Source organism: Rutidosis leptorrhynchoides, chromosome 5 (genome assembly GCF_046630445.1).
Source record: "Rutidosis leptorrhynchoides isolate AG116_Rl617_1_P2 chromosome 5, CSIRO_AGI_Rlap_v1, whole genome shotgun sequence".
Classification (NCBI taxonomy): domain Eukaryota; kingdom Viridiplantae; phylum Streptophyta; class Magnoliopsida; order Asterales; family Asteraceae; genus Rutidosis; species Rutidosis leptorrhynchoides.
Genome location: NC_092337.1, coordinates 458,655,661 through 458,668,744, shown reverse-complemented (window position 1 = coordinate 458,668,744; position 13,084 = coordinate 458,655,661). Strand labels below are relative to the sequence as shown.

Below are 13,084 nucleotides of genomic sequence, written 5' to 3'. Positions count from 1 at the left end.
CCATTGGTTCCTTATTTCACCACAAAATTGAGGTGAAATTTTAACGTTTATTTTTTATGGATGACAATAGGCTGAAATGTTTTTACAGTGTTTCAATAACTGAGGAGTGGTTAGAAGGATTTCGAAAGAAAGCTTCAATTTTGAGTTTAGCAGGCAGCGGGAATTGGTTTAATCAGTAAAACCCTAGTAAAACCCTGTAGTTTTGTCAAGGCTTTCACAATTTCCATATATCGTCTTATGTTTTCGAAATTGTACCCTTGTGATTAATGTTTTGAGGAGTGTGTGCATGAACTTATTATGTGGTTTGAATTGCGTTGATTTTCAGATGATAAAAACATTTGTGGACGCTAAGTAGAATCATGGAATTCTCTCCGAGAGCTGCTGAACTAACGACTCTACTAGAAAGTAGAATTAGCAACTTTTACACGAATTTTCAAGTGGATGAGATTGGTCGAGTGGTCTCAGTTGGAGATGGGATTGCACGTGTTTATGGGTTGAACGAGATTCAAGCTGGGGAAATGGTTGAATTTGCCAGCGGTGTGAAAGGAATAGCCTTAAATCTTGAGAATGAGAATGTAGGAATTGTTGTCTTTGGTAGTGATACTGCTATTAGAAAATCAGTGTTGTTCTCATCATCATGCAAATTTTCCGCGATAGATTGCAATTTGTTTTCATTTGGACATTGGTCTCGGAATAGATTTTTAACGCTGTCAAAGATTTTACTCCTTAGGTGGTCCGCTATATTTTCAAAAGTAGTAGCCTTTTCACCTATATTTTCAGTAGTCTTTGTAACTATTGCACTACAGGTCGTATGCATGGTGGTTGGGTTCTTTTAACGGTGACAACAACTATAGGAGTCAGTTTATGCATAAAAATGGACGAGTGAGTTGCAGAGGGACAAACAACCATTGGTGCAGTAAGTAATTATTCATCCCATCATGAACATATATACAACGAAAATTATGCTTGTGAAATGGAAACACAATATGCAGTAGCTAAGATTACATTTTTATTCTTTTTTTTTTGTTAATATATCTGTTAAAAAATAAATTATAGTAAGAATCCAAGAACTGCGTTTGACATGAACATACTTTGAAGACACTGTATATAAATGAAGTAACTATATAAAGGTCATATTCTTGATGTAGAATGAAACTATAAATTTCTTGCTAATTTTGATACTTTTAGATCTTAAGTCTAAGCAAAATCCAATATAAACAGTCGTATCAATCTAATAGTTGCGGTTGTATCATATTATAGTTTATAAAAACTGTTGTATCAATAATCGATTCACAAAACAGAAAGTTACTACCTAGTACACCATCACAATAGGAATATATCTGCATTTGATGATAAAGGGGAATTGTTCATTACATCATTTAAAAATCTTATAGTTTATATTGATTTAGTTTTCTAATGGTCCTCGAGTGTTTGTTTATCAGCTGAACCATTCTTTTTGATAAATGACTGTTTTGCCCAACGCTTGAGATTCATCGGTTTCTTCTCTTTCATGTGTTTTGTCTTAGTGATTGCAATAGCGAGATCATTAGGGAACAACGTCTGCCAAACAAATGCGTGTAGAAGCGTAGAAACAAACAAAACAAACACCATAGTCGATGACAGAAACGACAGAGTCAGCGCAATCCCCTTGCTTTGGAAACTCGGCATATATTCTGAGTATTTAATCGCTGCAATCGAAATCGTTGTCATTGGGAACGTGTAAGACCACCATGCTACCGAAAACCTGCATAAATCAATTGTTCCAACTCAATTCATACCAAATTAGAATTCTTAAGTCCAATATAAGATTACCAAAGGCCATTTGGCCAGTATAGAGGTGGCCCTTAAAACCAGGAAGTTGAGGGTTCGAGTCCTGCAGTCCTGCTATGGACGCTCTTGTATATATTTCGTGGATTAATTCGTGATAGTGGTGTGTGTGAGTTTGTCTTTCAGAAAAAGGTCCAATATAGGATTTTTTTTACCTGAATCCTGTGAAGAAATTGAGGCGTACAACGAGAGAAATATAAAGAAAGAGTGCAATGAAGTAACAAGTCCGTGCGGATCCATCAAATTCACCGTAAATAGCTTCCCAAGCAATACTAGCCGCTGATGGGGCTGCAATAAACATAGAATAAACAGGATGCAGCTCTATAGGTAACGCAACACTAGTCGGCAATCGTTGATACAACGTCACAAATAGTACAAGATAATGTGCAAACCCAACAGCCCAAAGAAACTTTCCGGCTTCATTCCACCCAACTTTTGCAGCCAAAACCGCGCCAACAAAGTTTCCCACAACCGATAAATGAGAAGAAGGGTTAGCCACTTTGCAAAGCCTTCTTTTACCTCCCGAAAGCCACTGACCGTAAATTTTGAGCTCGAGTAGAAAATAAGGGATCATGAATGCACACCATAAGGCTGGGTGAAGTTGCTTGTGAGCTATCATGGGTGGAGCACCGATGGCTAAGAACATGCACACGACCCATGGTGCGAAAAAGAAGTTTATACGAACAGGGTGAAAGTATTCTCTTCGTATGGCTTCAAAGTAGAATATACACTTGAATAGGTACGTAGTGGTGACACATACAAGCACGGTTAACGCTATGATCCAAAGAACAAGATTGATGTATGGTGAAATGTGTAGAAACTTGGTTGATGGACTTATTGCGAGATTATGCCATAGTATTGCTTGGCTGCTTAAACCTAAGCACATACCAAAACACCCAATCGGGAATCGAAGTAGAAATGGCCATTGTTTGTCTTTCGGCAAAAGAATGTCCTCGGTATCCTGCAAACTCAAAGTTATTAGGTTGAAACATGATAAAAAAGTGACATTATAAGGTTTTTCCCTGTTCAGGTTATCCGGAAGGACGAGTATTCTGACCATGTACTCTAATGTGCGCGGCCCAGCCGGATTATTATGTGGCATTTTCCAACCCATCACCAGCCACCACAAAATTCGAGATTTTTTTTTTTAAATAGTAATTTTTTTAAGTCATTTTAAAAAATGAAAATTTATCAAAAATTGTTGCAAAAATGGTAAAACTGAAGTTTGAAACTTCGGTTTTGCCAAATCCGAAGTTTCAAACTTCGGATTTTTTATTTTTTTCATTTTTTTTTACAGAAAAAAAAATAATAATAAAAAAAGCAAAACCGAAGTTTGAAACTTCGGTTTTGCTTTTTTATTATTATTTTTTTTTGCATTGCAGTTGTTACAAGTGCATATAAAATTGTTAAGGACTAAAAATGTCATTTCAATAAATAAGAGGATTCATAAGAGGATACAAGTTAGTAACTTAAACAGAATAGAAGAAATGGAGGAGTGGTTAAGGAGGTGGGTGTTTATCCGAGTGGTCACGCGTTCGAAACTAGACGACTGCATTTTTTTTTTATTTAGCAATAAAAGCTGCTGTGGGGCTTGGGTTATATGCACTTGTATCAACTGCAATGCAAAAAAAAAAAAAAAAAAAAAAAAAAAACAAAACCGAAGTTTCAAACTTCGGTTTTGCTTTTATTATTATTATTATTATTTTTTTGTAAAAAAAATAAAAAACCCGAAGTTTGAAACTTCGGATTTGGCAAAACCGAAGTTTCAAACTTCGGTTTTACCATTTTTGCAACGATTTTTGATAAATTTCCATTTTTTAAAATGACTTAAAAAAAATTACTATTTTAAAAAAAAAATCCAAAATTCGAACCTGACACCCCTTGCAAAGATGTCAAGGCCAAACCACCAGGCTATCTCGTGATGGCTTGGATGAAACTTGATACACATGCCTAAATGGGTGTGTAATACTATGACCGGTGAATATAAGAAAGGGGGATGATTCTCACACACACATTTTTGATCCTCACACACCAATTTAAAGAAATGGAGTATTATTAGAAGAGTAAAAGGTTAAAATATGTGTGTGAGAATCAAAAAAAGGTGTGTTAGAATCATCCCCCTATAAGAAAACATGATTAAATTAGAGCAAAATCATAGTTAATACCTTGACTTGATCAAGTTCAGGTCCAGTAAGAGCAGCAAAGTATCTACCAGCAGGAACACTTTTATTAAGAGATTCATCAAGAAGTCCAACACCTTCATCACCATTTTTGTGTAACTGATCAACCCCACTTTCTTTTCTCAATGGTAACATGAAAGAATTCTGCTTTCCTAAAGTTGATTTCGTTCTAAACATGTTATAATCACCTTTCTTGTAATTCGTCTCAGCTACTCCATGAGACGAACCAAACCCACTGAAACTCTTTCCACTTCGCGGTAACACTTTTATCTCATTATTTTGAGCTTTGTTAAGTTTCGACACGCCTGTTTCTAACGAAACTTGCCTGCTAAAACTTCTGTGAGTGTTATTGTTATGATTGTTGTTGCTTCTTTTGACATCTCGAAACTTCATTACATGTGGCCGGTGTAACCGTTTTTCATGTGGTTTTTCAGCCATCTTAGTATTAGTTTGTTTTTCTTCGTCGTCTTCTTCTTCCTCTTCTTCAGGAACCGCTTCATGGATATCGACAAAATGGATATTATTTGTCGGATTTTGTGAATTTCGTTCTTTCACCATTTCTTGATGCTAAAAATTTATTTTGTTCAAATTAAGACCGCTTTAATAGGAATGCGGGTTTTCTTTCTCTTAGAAATTAATCAAGCAGTATTTGTTCTTTAGGCTATTTACTTGTTTTATACTGTAACTTATACCATACAATGTATCAATTAACACAAGTCGTATCATATGTAACGTACAAATGTGGAATGCGTAGATATCATTTTCGTGTGCTTTCACATGCATTAATTTTGTACGTTTGGCTGTTATATGTTGTTGGGGGGTGTCACGAGATTTGCTTATTCTTGTGGTTAGTGTTTGAATTTGTTTTAATGGAAAGATTGGGCTTTTTGAAAGGGTATCTCGTGATACAACTTACAAGTGCCCATCAACACGTACTTTCTTCTTCTGTATCTTTTTCAATTTTTTTTTAATATATTTATCTTGACAAAATTACTCTCGTCGTCCTTAAACATATATCAAAATTACTGACGTCGTCCTTAAACTTTTTTTTTTGCTCACGTCGTCACTGAACTTGTAAAAAATAACGCTCGTCGTCCTTCTGTTTAATTGCCGTCTCTTTCCTCTGTTAACCTAAAGCATGTGCCAAACATGTGAGGGCAATTCGGTTATTTTATCTCTTTTACATTTCAAGGACTACCAACGTAATTTTATCTTTCTTACTTTCTTCCATCATTTTCATCTTCATCCCCAATATTGCACAAACCCTAGTTTTTTCTTCACCTAACCTTCTATTTTTTCCATTACAAAATTATAAATGCTACTCGTAGTATATTAACACATCTAAATCCAAATCCAAACTTTAAAAATTAAAAATAAATCTCAATTAAACAATAAAATTAATCTAAATTTCAATACAACAACTATTTTAGCAAATATATCAACTTAAACCCAACAACAGTAGCTAAAGAAGGATTATCAAAATTTTAACAAAAAGAAGAAGATTAAGGGGAACAAAACTCACTTTCTTAAACAGAAACCATGTTCTACTTCCATTTCAAACACTCAAAATTGCATATAGCAATAATATATACAAAACTATAAATCGACATATAGATTGGCAACATCATGCTCATCAACAACATCATTGTCATCAACAACATCATCATCATCATCAACAGCTTCACCATCAAAGACTTCACCATTAACACATTTCTTAGATTTGATCCAAATCAGACCCAAATCTGTCCCAGATCTGATTCAAATTTGACCCATGAACTCCGGTTAAACCCACTTCTTTAATCGAAAGGTTGAAGGATGAATGATGGTGCAATCGAAGGTGCTCAAAGATCGGGTTTGTGTGAATCGAAGGTGCAATCGAAGGTGCAATCGAAGGTGTGGATCTGAGAAATAAACGATGGTGCAATCAGAACCATGGTGAAGACGATGGTGTTCAAAAAAATATTCCGTATTCTGCAACTGATCGATGTATATGTATGTAAAAATCAATGAGTGTGTTTGAAAATATTGCTGTGTATGAAAATGAAAATGATAGTTGGAATAGAATTTCTTGTTTGTTTGTATTTATACGATCGGTGACAAGCAAACAAGTACAAATAGTTTTTTGATTTTAATTTAATTTTGATATAGTTAATTAATTAATATAAAATTAATAATTAATGAATTTGCTTTTTATTTAAAGGTATTTAAAAGGAACAAATAATGAAAAGACCATTTTACCCTCACATGACTAGCACATGCTTTTAGTTAACAGAGAAAAGAGACGGCAACTTAACAGAAGGACGACGAACGTTATTTTTTACAAGTTCAGTGACGACGCGAGCAAAAAAAAAAGTTTAAGGACGACGTCAGCAATTTTGATATAAGTTCAAGGACGACGGGAGTAATTTTGTCATTTATCTTCCTATTTAGTTGTACATAAAACACGATGTAATTATAAGAATATTTGTAATGAAAATGGTGACGTGGCAAGATGTTTGGAGGTTTTTTTGAGTGACGATGACGTGATAAAAGGTTTTTGAATGAAATGATCTAATGAGGAATGTGCTTGGAAGGGCGTTGTAAAGAGTGTCGACTTACGATTGAAAATTATTAGAATGTAAATATGGTCCGACTCAATTGTATAGACGGGCTCGGTCCATTAGATTTGTGTTAGGGTTTCTAGAATGTTCTTGTAATCACTATAAATACTGAATCAATAATAAAGGATACCCACGGGTTTCATTCTATAACATGGTATCAGATGCTTAGGTTTTCAACCGTTCTCTTCCAGTCACCGAAAACCGGTGTACCGCCATCAAAAATTTGTCTTCCGTTGCCATCGAGTACTGGTTTGCCGTTGTTTTTCTTACTTTCTTTTCGCGCTCCCCGTCCGCGAATCATTTATCTTCAAATCTTATAATTTCTGATTCAAATAAGTTTTTTTATTTCTCTTCTTAATTCTCAATACGTAGACTCGTTACCCGTCTACGATTTTCTATCTTCTCTTCGATTACTTTCGGTCTCATATTAATTTTAATAATTTCTTTTGATAATTGAATGACCCAAATTGGCTTCATTATTTGATTATTCTCTTTTCATGAGTTCACGCCACTAACTTGTGGCTAGTGGATGAAATTCTTTGTATTAACCTTGATCCTATTTATTCCATTTATTCACAAAGAAAGCTAATCTCCTTCACTTCAAAAGTAGATATACACTAATACACACATATCTTCTGTTAGTATAAACTCCTCCGTTCAATATCTTCAAGTCTACCAGTTAATTTTCTTCGTTCTTTTCTCAACCGTTAAGTTTTTGGTAATTGTATTGAATTTTTTTCATGTTCTGAACTTCTAAAAAAAACAAGAAAACAAGTTAGCCGTGATTTTCATCAATATTATTTTGCATAATCCGTTTGCAATTCTTCATCTATCCTCTTATTTTATAATATCTTTTATCAAAAAAAAAAAAAAAAAATCATATTCTTCCTAAAAGAAATAAGAAGATGATCTTTTATTCTTTCTTTTTTCACTTACTCTTTCCTTTTCAAATTACTATCTATTCCTTATTAAATTCTTTTCCTCTTGATTTCTTCAAATCTTTCCCATTAATGAAAATCACCTCTCTTCCTTCAAATCTTTCCCATTAATGAAAATCATCTCTTTCTTTCATGCTTCTTATTCAGTTATTTAAAAAAAAAATTCTTATTTCCATATACTAGCTCGATCTCCTTATTTGTTTTAATTTCTCAAAATCTTTTCCTTAAATAGACAAAAAAAAAAAAAAAAAAAAAAGAGTAGAAGACTTTCAACCGAGAAGCAAGCTCCATTATCAAGACTACAAGCTCGAGCATGAAGACCATAAGCTATATTTTTAGATTAATTAATTATGTGCATTATTTTTATGTTATATTATGTATTTACCAGTTTAAGCGTTTGTAATTTCCTCCCGCTCAAACTGCGGGGGAGTATTAGAATGTAAATATGGTCCGACTCAATTGTATAGACGGGCTCGGTCCATTAGATTTGTGTTAGGGTTTCTAGAATGTTCTTGTAATCACTATAAATACTGAATCAATAATAAAGGATACCCACGAGTTTCACTATTCAATAAAAATTGGTCGTAATACGTAGAAAATAACTATAAAATAATCAAACACACATTGGATTTGTCCTGTATTTTCATCCCGCACGCCCCAAAAAATGCCTAGCAAGTCACATTGTGAGAGTTTCTTAATGTTTTATTTCTTTCATTTTCTTAAATTGTCGGTATATATATATCAGTAATAAGAGGTGGCACGAGACTAGCTTCGGGACTCATTCATTGCTTCGTATTGGATGATTTTGCTACGGAAACACTGTTCACTCGTATGTTATTAACAAGCCTTGGCTTGTTTTCTTTGTACAGTATGAGATTCATTTGGTGTCGGTTGTCAACTACTCACTTTCTTGCAATAATTTTCTCTGATCCATCAATGGCGATTACTTCCTTTGACAATTTTCTTTGTACTTAGAACGATTTGTGTTTTGTGTGATTGTTGTAACCATATTGTATGTATGAGTGACTGAACATATAACAAAACATCAATCTAATTACTTCGTAATAAACATGCATAAAACTCAGATAATCTTATCGTATGTATGAGGAGCATATCACATTTACATGGATGGATATGCGGCTCCCAGTGTTTTTGTCATGGGCAGAAATGTTGAGTTGGTCGAGGAAGGAAACAGATCAATGGGTTCGAAGTCTCGTATTTTTGCTATCATTGTAACGATTATTTTGATGCTTTTGTTTTACATAAATTGTTCATTGTTTAGCGACAGATCTTTGAAGAAATGTAGTGTTTTTTATTCTATTAGATTTAATCCATTTATTTGTCCTAGATATGAAGGTAAGTATGCTTCTAGTTGGAACTTATGGCACTTGAGCCTTTTGTATTTCTCTTCCAATTTGTTAATAGAGAGTTCGTTATTATGTAATATTTGCGTTAAAAAGAGAATGTCATTATGAATAAAATAGGTGTTAATAATTATGTGTTATTTACACGTTTTGTGATTAAAGAAAAATTAAATTGGATACGGGGCATTACCTACCCACTCGATCATATCGGGTCATGCTCATTTTCTACACTTGTTAGGATGAAACTTTAAGAACTCCATAACCGATTGTAAAATAAATTGTATTATAAAATTCTCAAAGAAGTAAGAATCAAACTCAAGACCTCTCGGACATCCAGAAAGGCGGTAACCGCTCAACTAAATGGAGATTGTTTTACCATTCTTATGATTATATTCAGGTAAAGTTATTTTCATAACATTACGCATGTAAAATATAATAAATAGGTAAATGTAACGGGTAAAATTAAAAAAAATATAAGAATAGACTGTTACAATTGTTTTTTACAAACGGTGTATTTTTTGTTATTTATTTAAATTTTTTTGTTGGGGACAATATAATTCAGAGGAATAGAGTAATATTTAGGGTGCGTTTGTTTGCCTCTTAATGGAATGGTTCAGTGCTGAATGCTGAACCATTCAGCATTCAGTGCGTTTGTTTCTGACCTCTGAATGACATATGGGGCTAAATGGTTCAGAATTCAGTGTTGAACCATTCAGAGATGAAACACTCTCTTAACCATCAAGAGCCTAAATTTTCTGTAATTTTCTCCTCAAATTCTATCATGAACACTTAACTAACGAGTCTATTGAATATTTTATTCATGTTAAACTTTGATAAGGTAATTTTACTTAATTTATATAGTTCATCGTAAATGATTATCAAAGAGCTTATTTTCATTCAGAACAAAATTTATTCAGATGCTTTGAATTATTCAGATTCTGAACTATTCAGCGTTAAATCATTCAGTTTTATCAAACTCACCCTTAGTGTCATTTGCTAGGCTAAAGCCCAAAGGTTTCCAATTGGTATGGTTTAAACGGCAACAAGTTCTTATAATACATCCAAAATATATAACTTTTTTGCCTTATGATCCTTGATTAAATAATCAATATTTTGTATCTTCTATAGAGAGGTAGACTTCATGTCAATTGTTAACAAATTGGACTTAATCAGCAGTGTTGTTGCCGTCGATAGCCGGCTATCAATCTTGCAAATTTGCAAGGCTCGCTTAAAGATCGTATAAATAATCAACATTCGTTTCAAGTTTTCATCACGACAAAATCAAAAGCCATTTTAAGAAGCAAAATTTATAAATTGTCTAAAAAGTTAAGTTCTACAAAAAGTTTTGACAATGGTCATTTCTCGTACAAGCATTCTCTTCATTGCAACCGTCCTTGTTCTTGCAACCTCAATATCCGCTACCGAATACATTGTTGGGGATGGAAGTGGTTGGACTCTCGACTTCGATTACCAAGCTTGGGTTCATGGTAAACAGTTCTTTGTCGGAGATAAACTCGGTATGAAAATTTTTAATATATTTTATATGTGATTTTGTTTAAATACACGTTATGTTGAATCACTTAAGTAAATTTTGCTATGCTACAAATATTTCATAAAATAGCACACACTTTAAAATTTGTGTATTTGGTTACTAGCCAGTGTTGATAAACTAAGAAACAAAAGATTTAATAATCAACAAATGGACTCGATATATAAATTGTAACACAATCATCTTATTGCAGTGTTTAACTACCCTGTTGGACAACACAATGTGTTGAAAGTTAACGGAACAGATTTCCAACAATGCATCTTGTCGTCCCCTAATGTCGTTTTGACAAGTGGAAATGACGTAATTACCCTTGCAACCCCCGGGAGGAAATGGTACATATGTGGTGTTGGAAAGCATTGTGAGTTAAGAAACATGAAGCTCGTGATCAATGTTGAGTCCATGTCTCCGGCCCCTAGCCCATCCTCCACGACTTCAGGATCAACCAATTTGGTGATCTCAAAAACTTTCGGTTTTATAACTGCATTAATCATTGGTAGCTTTTAGATGGTTCTTATTTAATACAAAAGTTTGTAATGTAATGTACGATCAACACAAAAGTTTTCATTTCTTTCAATTTGTAATTTTCCTATTTATTGATAAACAACAATGATATGTTCTTATTTTTCTAATATATACTTGCAACTTCGTGATCACTAAAATTGAGTCATGTGTCTCATGCTACAAATTCAAATTAGAGTACACGTTTGCTATCGTTTTTTGATTTGACATGATCACGTAACCCGAATCAACTTATTTATAGTTAAGTTAAATTAAATTATAGTCCGTATTCATTTTTTAGGAGCAACTACCTACGTAATTTCATTTATTCTCAACTAATTTGGTTGCACATAAGATAGAAATCTCATGATTATCAAGGACAAAATAAAATCTTAAAGCGGTGACGCTTGTAAGTTAAAGCTATTGTTATTGCACTCTAATAGTCATAATCGTTGAGTCATATACTTTAAATATACCCTTTATCATGGAATTGACATACCGTTTATCAACTTTACTAGCTTAAGACCCGTAAAATTTACGGGTTTCAGCAATAAAATTACTAATGTGATATATTATGTATGACTGCATAAATTTATTCTACAGAAAAAATTTATAGATACAAATGTATGCAAATCGAGAAATAGAACCAAATAGTAGTGATAAATAAAGTATTAAAAACATACTGAATAAAAGTAATGTTAAAATTATTACTAAGAAAAGATAGTTGATAGAATAACGTGATAAGTTATATAGAAAATAATGAATGATAAATAATTGATAGAAGTTATATTGAAAATAATGAATAATATGATCATGCTACTTGTAAAAATCCGTACTAAGTGATCGACTTATGACCACTGCTTTTCTGAAAAAAACAATTGCCACATCCCTATAGCGATATCCAATGCAAGACACCTCTAAAACTGAAGGTACGCTTTAACTTCTTTAAGCGACCTTTAATGACTCTGAACTAATAAAATCGACCAATCTCACTTCAGATCATATTAATTAACCCATTTAGATGTAAAAAGATAAATTCTACCTATACATTCACATGTAAAACACTTATTAATTCCACTATAACAATAATTTGTATAAATCACAAACACAATACTTACTAATTGCCCGCAAACAATCATCTTCATTTATGCCTAATGAACACCTTTTCGTCCATGACAGTACCTATATAATGTATCGCCTCAGTGAAAAAATGAAAATGATACAGAGAACGACAACTTGTGATCATCGAGATGGAAGAAAGGAAGGATCGAGTTACATAGTCCTTCGTAGGACAACCTCTACCATGTTTAACGAAAAGTTTAAATGAAATTAAACAACTACATAGCTTTTGTTTTTGAACCTCAATGTTCACGTTCTCTATTTTATGTGAACCATTATAAATTTGTCACCTTATCTTAGCAAATAAATACAATAATATTGTCCTGTATTATTAAGCCATGATATCTGAACGTTTTCCTCATTGTTTCACTAAAAACTTTTTTGCAAGAGCTGAATGTAACAGACCTTTCACCTTTCATGAAGATAAGATGTGAATGCCTTTAGTAAAAAAAAAAATGCATATAAATAAAAGGTGTAATTGCATTTCAAATAATTGTTTTAAAAATAAGATGTAAATATATGGCTAAAAAGTTGGATCAAGTATAGAATCAAGTATCACTTATTCATACAGTTTTGTAACATGTTCTGATATTTTGTAATCGTTAATTTTTTTGTGACCCGTTTCAACATGAATCAGTGAAAACCCACCCAACTTGCAATGTCAACATCAATAAAAGTTTGATCATAAAGAATGCACAATTGAGGTTGTATGCAAAGAACTAACACTCATACAAAAATGGGTTTCCAAGCTGTCAAATGAACATATACAAAGAGAATCCGTGAACATATAAACTTATTCAAGATTACGTAAAAAAACAAAGCCATTTGAATCACAATCTCTCAGGATTTGTAGATTATTACCACAAAGAAGCTTTTTTTGTATATAAAACCTTTTCAGTCACAACAACGATGGGCTTCATACCAAAATTGCTTTTAAAATTTCCACGTCTTTATTCACCTTCATGTCCTAAATTGAGCACCGACTGAACCTATAAGTCAACTATAGCCT

General features: G+C 33.0%; 1 protein-coding gene and 1 pseudogene across 1 annotated transcript; one reads left to right on the top strand and one right to left on the bottom strand.

The window, feature by feature from the left end:
• Positions 1-1,328: 1,328 nt before the first annotated feature.
• On the bottom strand, positions 1,329-4,639 carry LOC139847506 (guard cell S-type anion channel SLAC1). Its single transcript, XM_071837174.1, has 3 exons — positions 3,993-4,639; positions 1,983-2,788; positions 1,329-1,744 (listed from the first exon to the last, which is right to left on the bottom strand). Exons 1-3 carry the CDS (start codon positions 4,563-4,565, stop codon positions 1,414-1,416), a joined length of 1,710 nt encoding a protein of 569 aa, XP_071693275.1. The 5' UTR covers positions 4,566-4,639; the 3' UTR covers positions 1,329-1,413.
• Positions 4,640-10,260: 5,621 nt separating this feature from the next.
• Positions 10,261-10,977, top strand: LOC139850207 (blue copper protein 1b-like; annotated as a pseudogene).
• Positions 10,978-13,084: the final 2,107 nt, after the last annotated feature.